The sequence below is a fragment of the Epinephelus lanceolatus genome, chromosome 9, assembly GCF_041903045.1.
Source record: "Epinephelus lanceolatus isolate andai-2023 chromosome 9, ASM4190304v1, whole genome shotgun sequence".
NCBI classification, from domain to species: domain Eukaryota; kingdom Metazoa; phylum Chordata; class Actinopteri; order Perciformes; family Serranidae; genus Epinephelus; species Epinephelus lanceolatus.
The window spans coordinates 31,748,933-31,769,603 of record NC_135742.1 but is presented as its reverse complement, the minus strand read 5'-3'; the positions used below and the strand labels follow the sequence as shown (position 1 = coordinate 31,769,603).

At 41.1% G+C, this 20,671-nt stretch overlaps 2 protein-coding genes across 3 annotated transcripts; both read right to left on the bottom strand.

Annotated features, from left to right (window-relative positions):
• Nucleotides 1-367: 367 nt before the first annotated feature.
• npc1l1 (NPC1-like 1) lies at nt 368-13,912 on the bottom strand. 2 transcript variants are annotated; one of them, XM_033620362.2, is made up of 21 exons: nt 13,684-13,911; nt 11,258-11,419; nt 10,178-11,089; nt 9,465-9,758; nt 9,149-9,372; nt 8,948-9,048; nt 8,682-8,854; nt 7,906-8,034; nt 6,959-7,141; nt 6,743-6,857; nt 6,367-6,632; nt 6,093-6,182; nt 5,815-6,005; nt 3,421-3,548; nt 3,184-3,313; nt 3,042-3,097; nt 2,794-2,944; nt 2,423-2,654; nt 1,677-1,790; nt 1,349-1,511; nt 368-1,259 (listed from the first exon to the last, which is right to left on the bottom strand). In XM_033620362.2, exons 1-21 carry the CDS (start codon nt 13,723-13,725, stop codon nt 1,048-1,050), a joined length of 4,068 nt encoding a protein of 1,355 aa, XP_033476253.1. In that variant the 5' UTR covers nt 13,726-13,911; the 3' UTR covers nt 368-1,047. The 2 variants fall into 2 exon arrangements, with proteins under 2 accessions (XP_033476253.1, XP_078026972.1); XM_078170846.1 differs by having other exon boundaries at nt 5,815-6,182; nt 13,684-13,912.
• Nucleotides 13,913-18,763: 4,851 nt separating this feature from the next.
• On the bottom strand, nt 18,764-20,485 carry nono (non-POU domain containing, octamer-binding). Its single transcript, XM_033619007.2, has one exon. It carries the CDS (start codon nt 20,359-20,361, stop codon nt 19,045-19,047), a length of 1,317 nt encoding a protein of 438 aa, XP_033474898.1. The 5' UTR covers nt 20,362-20,485; the 3' UTR covers nt 18,764-19,044.
• Between the last annotated feature and the right edge of the window lie 186 nt (nt 20,486-20,671).

The following is a 20,671-nucleotide window of genomic DNA, read 5'->3' as shown; positions in this document are numbered from 1 at the left end:
GGAGACTGGCCATCTGTAAGTTGGTGTGTCTCATGGGGTCTGCATGGAAGACAATGTCACAATGGGTGCGTTGCATTTTACCTTTGTTCCATACCTCTGTGTGTGAAAACTTAAAGCCACCACCTGTCAACACCCCAAAAAACTCCAGCCTGGCCTTGTCTACTCATTGTCTTGAGGCATTCTCTAAAAATAAACAGGGTGGCTCTACTCAGTATTTCTCATGATCAGATCCTCTGTGTCACAGAAAATGCAGATTAAACGGAAAGTTTCAGAAGTTAAAATTGCATTAAAGTGTCCGGCATCTAAAAGACTGTGCTGGCTGCAGGAAGGGCATTAAGGGGTGGTATAAATAAAAACTTATGCACACTAAAATCTCCATAATTTATTTAATTACACACAACCTTTCAGTCATAGACCTCTTTTCAATGGTGCAGGATCCAGTGTGTTGAGGTTCTTTTTTTGTACCATAAATAACTTTAAAACAAAACCTTGAAAATTATAATACCTAATGTTTAACACATTTAATATTTTTTCACTGATTGCACATTTTATAATGACACCATCATACCGCTACTGAAGAAACTATAATATGAAAACTGGAGTGTGTGTTCCTTAAAATTACCCTAAACAGTACTAACGTAGTATTTACACATACAAAATAATTACATTCAATACAAAAAATACAAAACGACTGATTCAAGAATATTTGTGGACTTCCTGTCGAATAATTCCACAATTGAAACAACTAAAACTTGCCTAGCTGCAGTGCTTGTGAGGACCGACGTATAGTTTTTTATATTAAGACAGGGAGGTTGACTCATTTCAGCAGTCCACTCTTGCATTGCTCAGAAATATTGCACAACAGTGTTTTGTTGTCTTCAGTCCCACTGGTCCTTTTCTGATTGAGGTACATAGTTAAGTAAAGGATTTGTGTACTGAGCCAAATACATGACTCCTTGTCCGCTATCTCTGTCCTTTTCTGTGGCTGTCCTTGTTCAGTTTTTTACAGAGGTATTCACTCGTCCGAGCATGAACAGTTATTGGTGCTCAGAAACGGTCAATTCTCTCCTCTTTCGCCCCTGGTTGGTTATCTGTAACTTGTGAAGGTCTACTGGAGTCTGGGTTGTGTATTGTCTCATTGTCCTCATAGCTCAGGTTGTCATATACTTGTTTGATGTTGTTTCTCATCTCCAGCTCCTGGTTGGCTTTAATTTTGTCCTGCTGGAGCTGCAGCAGCATTGCTTTATTCACACCAGGACCTAAGACAAGGAAACATGAATTGTATTGTTAATATAGCTGGTCAAACCTCTTTGTTGTTCACATAAACAAGCACCTGTAAAGCACATACCGAAGAAGCTGAGCAGCACAGGAAGGAATATGAGTCCGTGAGCCATCCCCAGAAGTGTAATGACCAGGTTTAATCGGAAAAAGAAGATCTGGATGAGCTGCGCTTTGGCAAACGCCAGCACAAGGATGCCTGGCAGGTTGGTCATAGCAACACCAGCAAACACCTACAGGTTACACAACAAACATATTTAACAGCTGTTACTGTGTGTATATTTATACAGTCAACAAATCTTTGGCACTAAAACCGGATGTTTATTACTCAAAATTTCTGCTTTAGATTTGTGTGGGATTAACAATGTGTGCTCTAGACTGCCTTATAGTTCACTTACTGCGCTGCCCATGTTTGCTGTAGCCTCCTTAGCTCTTTCTACATGTGTGGGCTTAGCACTGAGTGCGAAGGATCTTGTCATATGAGACACAAACTCCACAGAGATGCCCACAGCCTGCAAACGACATAGAGAATGTAAGTTAGTAAAGTAAGAAATGACCATAGAAATGATTGGTGATATGATATGAATTATAAACATCTTGCCTTACTGAAAACAAAGTATAACATCATAAATTGTCTCCAGGACATAGGAAAAATATAAGTTGTACAATAAAAAAATGTTGCAAATTAATATTGTACTTGCATAAATGTTAGGGACTCAAAATAGACTACAGATTTTTTTAAAAAATGGTCAAAATAGGAGCAGCAGAGGCCAAAATATCTTGATTTGTCCTGATCCTTCATTTCCCATAATGCAACTCTCTCATCTTTCATGAGGTAAGAGCCTGGTGAACACCCATGTCTTTCAGAATCCACACCTCCACTTTGTAATGCAGCCTTTCATAATTTCGACTTTTCGTTCAAAATTTGAAGTTTCTAAGCCCAAATCAAGATAACCCTGATGACATCACCATGACATCATCAAGGTTATTTTGTACAACTTTAAAAAGCGTCCTGTAGAACCACAGAAGACATTATACATCCATCTTCACAGAGTGAGTGGCACTCCTAATGACAAGTAAAACAACCTTAATTTGTGAAATCAGTGGAGTGCCTCTTTAACCCCCTTCACAGATGTGTTCTTACCGTGACCAGATTGATAAGGGCCACTGCGTTGTAATCGATGCCCCACAGTGTCATGACACCAACAGTGTCCACGATGATCATGATTATGGTGATTAGGTTGAGCAGACCGGAGCGCAGATCCAAACCCAGCAGCAGGCAACACACCACAAAGGTGGGCAACAGACACAAGGAGATGTTGAAGAGTCCCTCTGGCACAATGGTCAGATACTGCTCATAAAATACATTAGTCACCCTAGAGGAAGAAGGGAAGAAAAATAATGATCAGAGATGACAAACTGCATAGGTTTAACCAGCATCACCATGTATATTATGAAAAAAAACCCATTCACAGAGTAGCAGAAGATGGGAGTTCTGGAGACAAAAGTACGTACGTGTATGGAAATACTTCAAAGTCAGGAGAGGTCCCTGGTATTTTCCTCATGCCCATTGTAATGTTGTGGGCCAGCTCTCTGGCCTTCAGCAGCGCAGCAGTGAACTCCTGAGAGTTGGTTAAAGGTGTGTGGTAAGCCATGAATCGAGAGGCTGGAGACGCAGCAAAGAAAAGGGTAACTTAACATACAGTTTCTATGAATACAATAAAAGATCATTGACTGCTCTAAGATGATGTCAGATGGCTCACCTATAATTTCTCCGCTCAGATCTTTCACCACAGCTGTGTCATAGGCTCCAAGACCACTGTTAAAAGAGACAGTAAGCAGTGAGATTGTTGTTTTCATGTTGTGATATCTTTATGTGTGTGTACATGCTGCTATGATACACACCCTTTGGGGCACTGCAGGTCTGGTCTGTTACCCAGGAAGTCAGGGAGGAAGCGGTTGAATTGTTCCATAGTGGGCCTAAGGACACCATCCGGTGGAGTAGCCATACACTTCCAGGGACATCGGAGAGGCGCTATTGAGACACGGAGGCAAGTGTTAATAAAAAAAAAAGGCTAATGTCTTTCATCATATGAGGAAATTCAAAGTAAAGAATGTGTGTGTCTTTGTGGTGATTCTCACATTCGCTTGCAGGACAGAACTTTCCAGCGTTTGGACCAAAGGCGTACAGACGACAACATCTGGATCCAGGGTTTAGCCAGTCAATGAAATCATCTACCCAGGAGTTAGAAGGAATAGCCAGGTAGGATCTACAGATCACAGTGAAAGTTTGTTAAAGGAAGGCTGTAATGCAAATATAAAGGTGCTATTCTATATTTTTCTTATAGTCACCAAGTCCCATGAATAGACCAAAAACAACAATCCCTTAGTCCATCCATCAATACTAACTCAGACTGAACTGTCTATGAACTGTCTGAACTGACTATCTGTCCATTTAGTGTAAAGGTGGAGCCAGGAGATGGTTAGCTTAGCATAAAGACTAGGGATGTCCCAATCTGATATCAAAGATCTCTATCGGGGCCAATCAAGCAATTTTTTTAGTGACTGGGATCAGCTATATTGAGCCCAATCCAATCCTTCTTTTTTTTGTCAGCTGTAACACAGATGTTTTTACTCACAAAGATTTCACGCTCGGCAACGCAACGGGTGGAGCTGCTGTCAGCTCCCTGCTATCTGTCTCTCCACCCTGTGTGTGTGAGAGCAGGGGCTGAGCCATGCCTGCGACAAAACCCCACATACCATAAACAACAGCAAAATTCTGTATAAGACTGATTATTCATCTCATTTATCTTATTAATATGCGCTTGATTTATTTCAGCTCAGTACAAGAGAGTATCTTGCTTTTTGCTTGTTGGTGCATGGCATTGCACCATTGACAGTTATGACACCACTGCAAGTGTAACAAAAGCTCTGCAAGCAAACGATGTGCAAAAGATGTAGAGGCGACAAAAATAAACACATAACAGAATACAGTTCCTTCAGATAACTTAGGCAAATTAAGCAACAAATACTGGAGAATACTCCCAAAAAGAGAGGGTTTGTTACTTCATACTTTATTTTTATGTAAAAAAAAAAAAAAAAAAAAAGCAGTAAGGAGAAGCAATGCAGAGCTGTTCAATTGTTAAGCATGTACAGTGGATTTATTTTGATGATTTTAATGGCCGTGAAGTGTGCAGTCTTAATTGTATTATCTGGAAGAACTGAAGCATTGCATCAGAGCAGGGCGATACTCAATTTTTAATGACTTGATTGGGATTGGGGTAAAAAAAAAAAAAAAAACTTGATTGGGACATCCCTAATAAAAGACCATGGCCTTGCTCCCTCTGTGAAACCCTTAGTTGCCTCATACGGATAATAGTAAAGGTGCAGTAGGCAGATTTTGTTAGAACTTTCGCTAGAACATGGTCAACTTGAGTGTGACATCATTCCCAGCACCGACCTCCAACTTTTGAGGTAAATGAATGCAGCATTACAGTACGGACGATAAAAATGAAGCTACAGCTAAAAGCCAGTTATCTCAGTTCAGCATAAAGAATGGACACAGGGAGGACACAGCTTGTGGCAGCCATGATATTGTTGTGAATCTTTTCTAAGTCTCGGCAAGAAAGTAAATGAGCGTATTTCCCGAAATGTCCAATTATCCTTTTAACTTTTGACAGTGATAGCCTACTCACATTACTGACATTTAAGTTAACACAATCTGACCTAATTTTAGCATGCATTGAAAAAGTGAACCCTTCCAGTAAATTTAATATATTTCTTAACCAGCACAATTGCCTTTTTTAGTTCACATCTTTCACTTTCATATAGTAGGCTAATATAGTTCTGGCAAGTCCCCCTTAATGAAAAGAGCTTTGCCAGCAAGCAACTAATAATCAGTCAGCGATCCTTCTTATCTAAAGGAAACAAATGTGCGTTGTAATATAATCCATCTGTCACAATTGCTTTAAGTGATTTATTGATACTATATATCATAATGACATGTCAGATGTGTCACAGTGATTCCTAGGTCATATAATTCTCTACTGTAAGTGTTGGAATTCATTTATGCAACACACATTATCTGTTTAGTGGAAACTATATACAGTATAAATTATAATGCAAGATGCAGATAAAAAAGGTTTATCGCTCCTATTAATCAACCTGGTCATAACCATAACACAATGGTTTGAATAGAATACAGGCAGTAATTGTAGGGGATGTTTTGGGTGTTTGCTCTCTATGGCTGGCATGATCACCCAGAGGCACCCGTTATCTGCTCAGTGGCTTTCATGTAACCAAGTTCATCATTAACTGATCTGATTGCTAGTATGTAAGAGGTTGCTACCATGATATCAGGGGGTTCAAGGATCTGTCAGTGAAAAATAATAATTTGAAGGACAAACGCAGAAAACCACCCTTCCCTGGACTGAGAAAAGTAAGTGGTTGATGTAGAGTTAAGCTAAGCAGCTGTGTGTTGTCAAGACCGGGTAAAAGTGTACAACTCGTCAACAGCCTATAAATGAAAAAACTCACAGATCAGGGTAGTTGGTGGCGTACTGAATCTTCTGGGTGAGTGAGAACTGATCACAGCCTACGCTGGAGCAGACTGCATTCATGCCCTCCACAGTGTTGAAGTTGAAGCCCTTTTTTGTTACAAAGTAAACAGGGACTCCGACTTCAAAGTATTTGTACAGGTATTGGAAGTAGTCCAGCATGTAAGAGCCCTGCGTCAAAAACAGAATAATGTTTGTTAGGTTACATTGAAAGGGGAGCATGCAGGTGTTTGTGTTTCTGTAGCAGTGCTTACTGACCTTAGGCATAGCCAGTTCCTGATCCAGCCCCACAGTCACATTAAACATGAGGAATAAGGATCCACAAAGCATGAAGATGAAAACCACCATCTAAGGAAAGCACAGGACAGAATATATTCAACAAATATCCAGTTAAAGGGCCTCTCTATGTGATAAGCAAATACATTTTTGTGTATGGGAGCCTTGGATTTATCTTTAAAGACACACCAGAGACCACAGATTGAAAATAATTTTCTTATGTCTTATGTCATAACTAAAGTGTTAGAAACTTTACCACTATGATTCTGGTGTAACGGTGCAGTAGGACAGGTGCGTAGTATTTCCTCATGAAGGGCAGCAAGAAGCCCTCATTTGGCTTGTTGGGATGCTTGGTTGACACTGTTACACAACAGAGCAGTTCACAGCGATTGTTGTCTTGGCGCCGGGCATCCAGGGACAGCAGGGCCACAAAGGCTGTCATCTGGAGGATGAAGTCCATGAGCACGGCCAGAGCAGCATACAGAGCAAAGGACTTCACTGCTGGCATGGTGGACAAGGCCCCTTAGGTAGCAGAACAGACACAGAGATTAACACATTGTATTGAAACTTGATGCTCCCTTCTTACACATGCACAGAGCTACGTGGACGTAGTTTTTGCAAAAAGTTCTTACCTAGAAAAAAGCAGACAGACTCGGAGAGACTGCACAGAAGCATGCTGGGAGCTACATTTCCAAGGACACGACCAATGTGCTCCTCTCTCTTCTCTCCTGGCCTCCGTGCATCTCTCTGAAATGGTTAAGAGGAGTAGGGTAACATAACTAAAACCAATATGCATTTCTTGCAAATCAGCCATACTGTACATTCATGGTGCTCACAGATCTACACACCTGGTACTCTAGAACAAAAATGAAGATGTTGTCAGCTCCAACAGCGAGAACCAGAAAAGGCACGACCTGCAGAATGACCAGTGAGGAGGGGATGCCAATCCAAGAGTAGAAGCCCATGGAGGCCAGGACAGAACAGCCGACCACCAGGATCCCACCCAGACCCACCAGAAACTTGGAGTCCACCTGCAAAATGCAGAGATAAGAATCTAGATGTCTTTAAACTCAGTGAACCTTTTGCATACTGTATCTCCTGCTGTATCATTTCTTCTGTAATGTATAACTTCTTGGCCAATAAACCCATGGGAGTTACAGCAGAGATAAGCACTATATAGCTGACGCAGCCATACTACGGCAGTCTCTCCTTATCGTGTATGTGATAAGTACTGTTTCAACAATTTTACTTTCTTGGTAGAGGCTTATCGTATCCCAGGCACATGTTGCATACCTCTGTTTTTATAGTAAAAAAACATATGAAGTAACAGTTTAACCAGACTCGGGGGGTCTGTACTTAGGCCCAATGGTGCGAGGAGCTTAAGCTAACATCAACATGCCCACAATGGCAATGTTAACATACTGTCATGCTTTAGCAGTAATACCAACGTAGTGTAGCATGCAGCTTATTATAGGTTAACAGAAATGACAGCTGAGCCTGGAAGGAATGTTGTTGGTTTTGTTGGTAATTGGTTATATACCAAAGTATTAAAAAGGTCAGTTGTTACAGATCATCCAGAATGGGATGAAACCATTAATGTGAACTTCATGGTGGCTCTTGAGTAAATGTCAGGGGATCATAAGTGTCATAAGCAGGAATGTCTGTGTAAAAATTATTGGTAGTCCATCCAGTAATTGTTAAAGAGCCTGGACCAAAGAGGTGGACCAACCATCTGTGAGTGGCAAAAAAAGCTGAGAATGTGGAATACTGTATTAAAATAAAGGTTAAGTCTTACCAGTATGCGCTTCCATGAAGAATACTCCCCCAGTGCCACAGCAATGTACACAAAGATTACAGCATAGCTGATCATGAAGATGGGAATATCTTCTGCTGTTGTTCGATTAATCTCATCCTCCAGAGACCTCTGTAGAGCAAGGGAGAGGCCAGAGAGAAGAAAAGGATCAGGGGCATGAGAGTTAAAATAGTGAGGGGATAGAAACAGTGAGGAGAATTCCACACGTCTTTTGAAAAAGCATTTTACCTAATTTAGATATGAGGCGATGATGAGCAGGGAGGATAAAGGTAGAGAGAGATGAGGGATGACATGCAACAAAGGTCCCTGGGCGGACTCAAACCAAGGACATTGAGATCACGTGGTCAGGGTCCTAAAAACCCTCAGCCACCAGGACACTAATTTACGTTTTTACATTGTAGGAATTTACGTCTCCCAGAATGGCAAAGGCATGACCCACCCTACTCTCCCTCTGACTGGCTTGTACTTGTCACCTTTGTTGACTAGGTTTGTTAGGTTTAGGCAAGAGGTGTGGGATTGGTTAGGGTTAGGGTAAGCCAATCAGAGGCAGAGTAAAGCAGAGTAGGGAAGGTAATGCCTTCGCCATCCTAGGAAATGCAAGTTTGCCACCAAGACGCCCTAGCTACTGATCACTTAGAACAACAATTGCCAATCACAAAATCAACCCAAATTTCTTAGTTGAAACGTAAAACTTGTGAATGTTTTTGCTATGTGACAGACATATAATATGCTTCATGAGATTCCATATTTTTCTCTACCTCTGCCATGTATGCAAAGGTGAAGTTGGAGGCTGGGTTCTTCTGGTAGTCCTGGACAATTTTAAGAAACTCTGTCTCCCACTGCATAGCCACTTTGAACTTAGGGTTACTGCGATCGTAGTTGTTGAGAGAGAAGGTCAGGATGAAAGCTGCAGCGTTGGTGAAGTCGTCATCTGGGAAAAGCAAGACGTATAATGTTCAAGCGAATTGCCCTTTTGGGTTTATTGTTCAGGTATTTTGTGTGTAAACGATGTTGGTGAACTCACTCTCGTAGCCTCCCACGGCCAGGAAGGGGAAGACCGGAGCTCCATAATCAGCCATGCAGCTCATACCTAAATCAGTGATGTCTTTGAAGGATAGGGGAGAGCTAGAGAAGAGATGGAAGAAGGGAAGGTCATGTTAAAGCTCCTGAACAGTTGCAGATAAATTTCCAGCCTGATTTGAAATTCCATCTAATAAATCCTTACTTGAGGCAGTAGACTAAGTGGTCTCTCCAGTCCACCTCTTTGGTTACCCCCAGCTCTGTCATATTCACCTTGGCGTTAATGTTGTCTAGGCTGTTCTGGAAGTACTGTGGCAAGCTGTTGACTGCGCAATCCGTCAGGGAGGGGTCGGACGGGTTCAGCGGTGCAAAACACACATCCTTTAGAGTTGCTGTGCGGTTCAGATCCTCAGACCAGAACTCAATATTCTAAAATTGGCATAAAAGACACATCAATGTGGTAAAATCATATGACGAGCTTTTGTAAATACTGTCAGCTTCTAAGATTCTGAGCTCTTTACTCGGATTCGTGTCTGTAGCTCCAGCAGTTCAATGATGAGCTCTTTGGATACAAGCCCGCTGAAGTTCTGTGGTCCAAACAGCAAAGAGTCATAAATGTGGCCTTTTTTGCCCGGTGCTGTTAAGATTAGCTGGTTTGTCCTGAAGAAGGGGCCAAAGTGCGTGTCGTGGAATTCTTTTTCCTGGCGGGCACGGCTGTTGGGAGCAGACCACAGCTCGACAGGATCAGTGGTGAGTTGAATGGACTTGAGGCCAGCAGAGAAGGCAGCCACAACTATAGCCGACAACAGGAGCACCTTAAATGAAGATGATGACACAGTTCTTGTAATAATGTCTGTACTCTGCTTTGCTCTAAGCCAGTTTTCCTATCAGTGTCCCCAACACAGACAATGATACTAACATGGGGGTGCAAAAAAGTGAGAAATTTTCAAATGCTACATACAATTTGCTTTAAAGCAAGGTTATGTAACTTTTGAAAGAGACATCCTCTTGTTGCAAATGAAAAGATGAATTCATGAAAATTAAAATTCAATCCTGCTCAGTTAATACACTCAGATGTTTTGTTGCTACAGCCTTACTTAATTTAGGATGACAAGCTGTAAACGGCAGCTAGTGTTTGCAGCGAAGTAAACAAAAAGCAGAGGTCTGTATCAATGCCTGGTATTACATATTCCATGTTTTACTGGTTAAAATAACTTTTGTGAATGAAACTAACCGTGAGAGGGTAAGAGGCCATGAGGGTTCCCCAGCGCTGAAATTCTAAGCTTAGAAAAGCTTGAGCAGCCAGGCTGTTCCTTTCAGCGCACGTCACCTCTGAAGGTTCAATGACCTGCTGAGTCACATCATTACTGTTCTGGTCTTTGCCTTTCCCCTTCCTCTTTCCTTTCTCTTCATCCTTTCTTTTCTGAGACCTCACCAGGTAAGACACAGCAAGGTAGAAAAGAAAGGCTAATAACAGGAGACAGAATAAGATGATTGAAATTATGAGGAAGCCGTCCGTCCCCAGCAGTTTGAAGGGGCCGCGGGGCAATGGGGGAGGCGGCACTTTCGGGCATGACTCTTGGCAGTCCTGGCAGGAGCAGACCTGACCTCCAGATGGCGTCTTCTCATTACACTTAAGAGCACGTCCATTGTAGGCAATTACGCCTTCTGGTAGACCCGCGGTGTCTCCTTCTTTTATCAGTTGGAAGTCGATATCCAGTGGAGCCAGGCCATTACTGGAGTCCCCCTGGAAGTCATACCAACGCTGGGGGGTGCACAGCTTGGCGCCATACCGACCACACATGGTGGCAATGGCGAAGCCTCCTGTGGCGGGGATCCGGACATTCTTACAGGACTGGAAGGAAGCGTCTGCAAAGGTGGTGCTGATGAATGCCTGATAACCTACCACGGCCTCCCGTGTCTTGCCCAGGCTGGTGACATTCATGACCTTTGTGACTTTAACTGTCTGGCTCTGGTTGGGGCTGCAGGTGTTGATGCAGTGCAGATGGGCAAAGTTCTCAGCACAGGAAGGGCAGCGGACCAGCACTGCCTTGGACAGGGTCAGACTCATTTCCAGGGATGACAGCTGTTTGATGGAGCAGCAGGCGAATGTGTTGCCCTCTCCACGATCCAACATGGGACACACCTGCAGCAAGAACAGCTGCTGTTTTACAAACTGACAGACTCAAACATGAACTCACTTCTTGTCAAATGAATACTTTTAAAAAATGATTTCTCAAGAAAAAACTACTCTACCATATTTTATTCAGTCATGTTCTCTGCTTCACTTAAACATTAAGCTGGACCCACAGACCTGTTTGAGTTTCTTGTAGTGCTCTCCTTTAATGGCTCGGGCACTGCTGTAGTTTAAACAAGGGACAATAGGGGGGATGAGGGTGTCCCCTAGTGATGGGTTACGACCGCATTCCTCATAGAAAGCACAGTAGCCTGCTTCATGTTGGGCCTCAGACAGCACCTGCACAGAAAACAAAGTTGTCACAAATAATCACGGTTGGGGAAACCACATTAGGTTGTAAGTGAAGAAGAAGGCACACTTGGGACAACTCAAGAGATTTCAACAAAAACTCTTTACATGTTATATGATCATTTTAAAGTATAGTATGTAAAGTTTGTAAGCACTATCTGTCTCCATGTTTTACAATGAAACACTGTAGTTATGTTTAGTGGGACACCACTGTTAGATAAATTAAACAGACAAGGTTCAATCAGTTATATTTAGGTTAAAATGCGTTGCATTTGTTCAGTGTTCAAGGTTGATTACAACCACAGCCCACATCTGCAGAAGATTATAATATACAAAAATCAATTACACTATTTTCATATTAAATACACTCTTTAATAATAAGCTTTTCATAAAGTTTCTTTTTTTCATCTTTATCGAGACTTTGTAAATTAAATGTTAAATTAAAAACAGTTTGCTTTAATAGTATATAATAGTAAAATGGTAAAATTATTTATCCATACGGTCCTCACTATTAGAAGTTTCCCATCGATTGATATTTTTGTGTTTTAACTTTATTCTTTTTTGTTGGCATAACCATTATTTTTATTATTTATGACTTTTTCATATTTATAAAAGGACTTTGGTTGACAACTGTGTGATAAAAAGATACATACACTGGCTTAAACTTGAGTGAGTAAACCAAACACAATGTAGACTGTTGGAACATGTACTGTGTAAAATTTATTTCAGTGTTTATACAACAACCAAAATCAAAAACCGAAAATAAATAACTGGACCCTGCAACTGTAAATTTAACACTTTGATTACTATGAAGAATGAAAACAGACAATCTAGTAATACGTTTCTAACATGGCTAGGAGTGTTGCTTTTGAAATGTCATCTTTTAAAAATGACAACCAGTTTTACATTAGATTACTTTATACAAATATCTTATTTACTATTTCATTAGAACTCTCAGTTGTACGGAAGATTTTAAATGCCTAAATGAACAAAAAAACAAATCAGATGAAGTGAGCTGCAATATACATTCCATCCATTTTCTGTAACCACTCATCCTCATTAAGGGTTGTGGGGAGGGCTGAAACCAATCTCAGCTGACACTGGGCGAGAGGCAGGGTACACCCTGGACAAGTCGCCAGATTAACACAGGACTGACACATATAGGCTACCCCCTTTTCCACTAAAATAAGTGTATGTATGTGGGTTTTTTAAACACGTGCAATACAGGTTTCTTCCTTTTTAATATATCTTACTTATTCAGTCTCTCTTTCAAACTCAAGACTAATTTGGATCGATATTATGTTTCCATCATTGCCTATCGGAGCCAGGGCCAGTAAATACCTGTGATTACGGCAGAGTCATTTAACCAGGGTGTGAATACCGATTGTAACTTTTCCCATTACATTAAAAAGACAGATGTTAGCAGTTGTTAGTGTTTTTTTTGTGCAGTGGAAAAGGGACTACAGAGACAGACAACCATTCGTGCTCACAGTCGCACCTATGTGCAGCCTCAACCCTCTTGCTGTGAGGTGACAGTGCTAACCACACCTATGATACACATCGTAATATGTGATTCACTTTCATGTAAAAATGAAATATGTGTTATAATTTGTATAGGTGTTTAATATCTTCCATACAGTTGAGTTTACAACCACAGAAGACGTTTTATCTAAGGAAACATTTATCTACGAGACTTAACGCTGTAGCTCTTAGCTCTGTGAACACTTACCTTTGCTTCAGATGCAAAGATGAGACAAAGCCCTCAACTGTCATTTTGGCTTTGACATTTGTGATGCTTTACTGACGGAACAAATTGTCACCTGTTACTACTACTACTGTTACTAACATCTGGATCCATAATTAGCCTACCGTTTAATCGCAACATGTCCTTGTAGCTGTAAGGGATTAGATTGATTTAGTATTTTGTTTACAAAAGCAATTATATGTATTCTTCAACTTCAATTGTTGTCACGGATCAGATAAAAGTCTATTAAGGTTTTAATACTAGAATATGAGAATAAAGCAGCGTGAGGTCATTATGCTGCTGACGGAAACAAAATTTGGATACAGGGTCCTGTATTTATTCTTACACATTTAATATTTATTAAGTGTGCTTCTATTGCCGGCTTGCACAGAGCAGATTGCTACCTCCTTTTTCATTTCACGGTATGCGTACATGTGACAAATGAAGCACTTGAACTTGAACCTGAACTTGAACTTGAACTCAACAAAGAAAAATCACCAGACCAACTTACCATACAAGTCAGAAAAGTGATCAGGGTTGCGATGCGGACCATGATTCCTGAATATCTGTCAGCAAGAGAAGAGTCAAAGTCCTCAGGTGCAGTATGTAATGGAGTGTATATTAATCACTGCTGCCCTGTTTGAAGATACATTAGACAAAGTAAGACAGTGAGAGAAGGTCTCTCCTATTGTCAGCCCGTCCGTCTGTCTGTCTAACAGTGTTAGGGTTGGGAAAGGAGAAACATCAGGACATGTCCGTCGTCACCACTCTTGTGATGTCACACGTTTCTTATCTGGTCTGATGCTGCGGCTGGCCAATCACAGCTACAGATGGCCAATTCCTCTGTCTGATAATTAACACTGGGGAGATTTTGATACAGTTGCTGGGAGATCCAAAGCAGAGGGAGAAACTACAGGAAAATCCGATATAACAACCGCACCCAGCCCTTTGCTAACATATATCTTGAGTCATATATTTTTACTGGCCCTCCGTGACTTTTGGTGTTTCTGTTGAGGAACATACAGACATTGGTTGCCCTGAATCAGATCAATCCGTTCACTGAACATGTCATTCCTGAACGTGAACTTTAGACCACCAGCTAAGTGACACTGCTATGTACAGATCTGATCTGTAGGGGAGAGAACTATCTCTGATAATGTCCCTGATAAAGGTCTTTCTGACATAGAGTTTTCTTTCAATTGTGTTTTTTTCCCCCCACATCAAACCTGGTGACAGCCTGAAGATGATAACAGGCTGCCAAGCCAAGCCAACGTGACTAATCACTTCCTGGATCACATCCTACAATATCAAATCCACTTTGTAATTATGTTGTTATCACATGTCAAGGTCACGGCTGAGATAAAACTCTCAACCAAGGGTCCACGATCATGCCTCTAGTGCATCAGAGCTATCAGGGCGAAGGTGCATGAGCATCTCAATTAGTGATAAACAGAGATGGTTAAAAAGACAAGAAGAAATGGGGCAGATATGGTGATGTTCTTTGTTCTTTCTCTACTGATAAGACACGACATCGTGCAGAATTTTGTAACTTAGCCAGCAAACCAAAAACTGTTATGCTATTCATACCAAAAGTTAAAATCATGTGATTTATCTGCATTACCATCTATTTGTCCACTTAAGTATTGTAACATTGGTTGTGCAGCACTGAAATATTGGTAAGTAATATTAAACTTAAAAGTTCCTACTTCTTCTATTTAGTGTTTTACCTGGCTCTTCTGCAGGGCAAACACTAAATAGAAGAAGTTCCTACTTCTTCTATTTAGTGTTTTACCTGGCTCTTCTGCAGGACACGGTGTACTGCACCTATTCTTTATGACTGCCTATCTCTGCTTTGGCAAGGGAGTCTGCCCATTCATAAATTGATTTTAAAAGATTCAGTAAACCTTCGGATGTTTGAAAGAAATCACAAGAAATCACTTCAGAAATTCAAAGGGCATAGACTAGGTTTAAATGGGGGAGGCACAAGACTGTCTTGGTTTTTTAAGGGGTGTAAGAAAACTTTTTTTAAATACAGTAGGCCGACATCCCAGCGTTTTATTCATTTCTGTGAAGAAAACTAAATGAAATTAATATTCTTTAAATTCTGAATTATTATTTAGATATAAACTTCAATAAAAACTAGAATTACTGTTTCACAGTTGAATAAAGATCAGTGAAGACCTGAACACGAGCTATATTCACATTCTTCACTGTCTGCTAAAAAGTCTCATCCTGCATTAGAAAAGTATGCAGTTGAAACAACCAAAGAGCTGATAGAATAATGGCCAAACAGCGGGGAGAAGAAAACACTGAATTTGTCAAAAATAAATAAATAAATATAAAAACAAAAATACAGAGAATTGTGGAAATAATCAAATTTCAACAAAAACCTAAATTCCTCATTTTATAAAAACTTCCTGCAGGTATTGCAGTTTATCAGTTGTTCTGTACAATCAATGTTATGTACTGAATACAATATATCCATAAACCATGTCACTTATTCAGGGGTTGGCAGTTTATTCAATACTAGAAAAGGGTTCCCTTTAGGAAAAGGTTTAGGAACTACTGCACTAGACCTTTAATGTTATATGGTCATTATGGTCATGGTTATTTGTGATGGTGTATCTTATTGCATTCAATTTTACAGGTATTCCTTTTGTTGTTCTCATTGTCCATTTAAAATAAAATCTACATCAAAGTGAACTAAGTATTTCAAATCATTCATTCATTCACTCATTATCCATAACTGCTTATCCTTGGGTCACGGTGGGGGCCTGAGCCAATCCCAGCTGACATTGGGCGAGAGGCAGGGTACACCCTGGACAGGCTTACACAAATCAACAAAAATAGGTTGAGTACTTAAAAACTCTTGTTGCTAAATTATTTTAACATCTTAAATAAAAGCTCCACACAAGTTTTTCTTGAGTTTTAAAAAGGGAGGATGGAGGACGGATAAAATTGAATGAAATAAGGTTTTTAAAAGTATTTATAGGTTTAGAAAACATGATACCATAGTTCATTTAAACTACCCAGACCAACAACATTATAATACATATTACAATTTTTTTTGTTTGTTGTTCTGTAAATTAATTCATTTATTACTAGTCATCTCTTGATTAGTTTATTCCTGGTCTGTTTTATTACATGGAGAGGTGCACAGTGTGCTGGCACTGATTCTTTATAAGAGCCTGTTTCCTTATGTGCCAGGGACTCACCCATTCATAAATCCTTTCGAAAAAATTCAGCACGTATCTGTATTTCTGAAAGAGATGCTTCCTAAAAAAGCCAGAAAAACAATGGGTAGAGGCTAGGTTTGAATGTGTGCCACTACATTTTGGGCTTTGCATATCAAATATTCAAGATTTGACAACAGCTCCACAAATAACAGATGTTATATTTATGCAAAGGTATGGCACCGTTTTTAGGACAGCTTTTCACAAAAGAGTAATTTTGCTTCAGATAAATACATACCTTATGTTTACCATGACAATGTTGCATTTTTGTTTAGGTTGTACTTGATCGCACTGTATTATACTGGTGTTCCTTTGTCCCTTTGAAATACAGTGTACATCTCTATGGACTGAGTATTAAACATATCATTATAATTTGATAACTTAAAAACCTCCACACAAGTTTTTCATTGAGTTTCAAAGAGAGAACAAAGGAGGTTAGTGCTGTGAGCCTTAATAAATTCATAACAGTAAGTTCCAACGAAAGTGCAACAGTACAGTTTAATTAATTACATAATTTTGGGGGAACCTTTCCATTTTGTGGTGTGTGTGTATTAAATTAATTTCTACTTTTTATTTAGCAATCGATTATTTTACTCCCACTTTGTTTTATCATCTTAGTATAAACTGGAGAGGTATACAAGAATTTTGGAATAACTGGTGACGAATATCTGCTAGATCACAGTGTTCTTCTAGGGTGCAGGCTCAGAGGTGTGATCGATATAAAAAGAATAGTTTTACAGAGATCTGTAGAAAATCTTTTGCCATCTATCTGTCAAAGTACAGTGTTTAAAAAGTGCTCATCTCAACCATTTTTCTCTAAGACTTTGCTGATCTTACCTCCTGATAATACACACTTTTCCCTCTTTATGATCCATGTCCTTATCAATCATTATTTATGGAGCTGTCATTGTGCTGCAAGATGGTCTTGACTTTTTGGACTCTTACACGGGTGAAGGATAGTTTCCTTGGAAAGACCTTGGCGATCAGCTGATCTCAAATACCACTGTCACTTCCCTGACTTTATTTTTTTTAATTTTAGTTTGGATGTTTGGTTTGTACTGAGCAGCTGTTCAGCCAGAGCGACACAAAGTACTACAGCATAACCTGGCTCTTGTCACTGCCCTCACCTGGCACATGCAGGCTGCAACTGTACGGCTATTATACAAGCCTAAACAGTTTCAGGCCACTTCTATTCACACAGCCCTTGTTTACAAACCAGACTTTCTCTGCATGCTATTTCTGTTTGGGTTTCATCTCGACAGGTCACTAGATGAGGGGTTTCTTCATGAAACTCAAATACTCACTGCTGGCAGGGCATGGATCGGTACTGTGATTCACAGGTTTCTGATCATCTTTTGAGCAGGCTTTGATCTTTAACCTCTGGGTATATTAATTCACAGAGCTGTGCATGCAACTCGTGGTGGAAAACTTACTTGGCAGCACCTGTAATTTTCTGATGTGGTGAGCCTCTTCCATCATGTTTATTGAGCAGGATACAAAAAAAGCATGTCTGAATCACATTTCTCCTGCTGCCAATTTAAAGTAAACACCCTCCTTCCTTTTGTGTCATTACTCAGTGAGCTGTGACACACTGTTTATGTGTTGTCACTGTGTAGGTATGCAGGTGTCACTACTCTCTGTCACTTCAGACTGTGTGGGCAAGAGCGTTTGCTGTGTTCTTCACTCAGTGATCACAAATTCTTTCAGCTTCCTCCTTAACTAGATGGTGAATGAGTCACGAAGCATCTAGTTTGGTAGGTGGTGATTTACCCAGGGAGTCAGGCTTCCATAAAAATCAGGAAGCACCACAGGCCTTTTTAAACAGCACTCACTTTATGTTGCCATCGTTCCAGTACACTTTAACTGTGGCACACCCTAACGTATTAGAGCCATTATTGGTATCAACTACACCTGTGATTTTCCTGTTATAAAATAACAGCAGAGCTATTGGTTGCTATGTTCGCTAACTTGAGGTGAAATCACTGCAAAGCTATAGCCATGGATTATTAATGTGACTTTATGTGCTGCCTTGTTATCATTGTTGGAAATTAGCACCAGTCCCCAACCAAATTTTGCTAAAATATTAGTGGCTGCTAGATTTGCTTCGCTCACCAGCCCCCGCCATTATTTTTCAACCCTGCTTGGAAATGTAACTAAGGCCATTGATTCATCAGTGCCACAGTGTTTAAAAATCAATACGCTATTTAATACCAGGAATCAAGCTGACAGCTGTGATAATACACAGAATCAAGAACCAGAGTGAGACCTTCCCTAAGTATGAGACCAAAATGTAGATAAACCTTGTGTTAATGGTGACATATTTGGCTCCATGCAGAAATATTAATTGTCAAAACAAACTTCTTAGGGAATCATGAATTTATTTCAGAAAAGTCAACATGTCCAGGACACAAAACATCTGCTATCCCTATGAAAAACAGACTAACGGTGAAAAATAAAGGAAAATTCATGGCTCATTTGGAAAGTTATGACATTTTAGTACTAGAGACATAACTCAAAATGTACAAATAAAAAGGTAAAAAAGAAATACATGCAACAATTTTCAAAGTTCAAAAAGTAACACTCACTACCTGAACTTTAAAATACAGTGAGTATGAAAAAGGAAGTAATAGACATGTGATTCAAAATCTGCGTTGCTTGTTAGGTCCATAATCTCCAGGCCCAGGGAGGCCTCTTGGGAAGCCGCTCTGACCTCCAGGCATGTTGTTGTTTCCTGACCCCGGCATCATTGGAGTATTCTCGGCAGCCATGCCTGGAGTACCAGTAGGACCAGAACTGCCACCCAGCGAATTTCTGTTCATCCCATGACTGCCCATGTGCATCCTCATGTCTTGCTCCCTGTTTTCAGAGAAGTTGCCTCTGAAGCCCTCCTGCTGCCTCTTCAGCATCTCCTCATTGCGCATCCTCATCTCCTCCTCTCTCCTCCGGCGTTCCTCCTCCTGCCGGAGCTCAGCCTGTTTCCTCTTCTGCACCTCCTGACTGTGGAGCTCCTCCATCCTCCGCAGCTCCTCCTGCCGCCTCAGCAGGTCCTGCCTCATCAGCATCACTTGATGCTCGTGTCTGGCTGCCTCCATCTCAGCCTCCAGCTTCTCCTGAGCCTCCTTCATGTTGCGTTCCACCATCTCATACTGCTGCTTCTCCATCTCCATCAGGGCCTTCCAACGCATGGCATACTCATACTCAAAGGAGCCCGGCTGAGCAAACCTTGGTGGCTGCTCACGCTCTTTGTGATACTGCTGGTTTTTGTTAATGATTTTTTCTGACAGTCCCTCCTCCTCATCAAGCTGTTCCATAGGCTCCACTGTAATAGGGCGAGGGAATGCTGTGAGGAGATAGGCTCCATCACTGCACTTATCCAAAGCCTTTCTTGCAGCTGGCTTTGAGGTGTACTCCACTATTCCCTTCCCCGTGGGCCTCCCTCGGTCATCCACTATGACCACAGCTCTTTCTATCTGCCCAAAGACGGCGAAGGCCTCCTCCAGCAGCTCGTTGGACACAAACTCGGGCAGATTTCTCACAGCCAAAGCAGCACCGTGTGTTGCAAACCTCACCCGTATGGGCCTGCCTCTGAATGGAGTATCATCCAGCTCGGCTCTAGCAATCTCTGCTATGATCCTGGTCTCCAGCCGGATGAAGCCGAAGCCTCTTTCCTTGTTGATAAAGATTTCACTAGCATTGCCGTACTTTTCAAACAGCTTCTCGAGATCCTCCTCGGTAATTCCGGTTGGCAGGTTTCCTACAAACAGCCTGCTGCGCTGGGTGAAGGTTTTCTCCCCGGGCTTCCTGAAGCTCTGCAGGTCCAGGGTTAAGGCCTCGTTGGGCTTGGTTTGATCGCTGGGCTCGGGCTGCTGGCCGTTTGTGTTTGTTCCTCCGGGCTTTTTCTGCTCTCCCGGGCGGTTAGACCCGTGGTTGTGCTGGGGGCCTCTGTTTCCTTGCATTTTTACCAATTAATTAAAACCCGAGGCGAAGAATCGCTCGATAAAAACGCAAACTGTTAGCAGACAGTAGCGCACAAAGAGCTGTGAAAATGGCGAAGCTACGTGCTGCCGCTACGCTATTGTGACCTCACTTTAGTGCGACGTTAGTATATATCTATGTGACGTCACCTCTGTGCGACGGTGCGATAAATAAACAAAAAAGCCCAGTATCGGCTGTTCTAAAATCTTAAATTATACAGCAGCATGCTCTATATATATATACACACAATACCACCGCTTCTTAGATTTGAGGTGGGTTATTTTCGTTAAG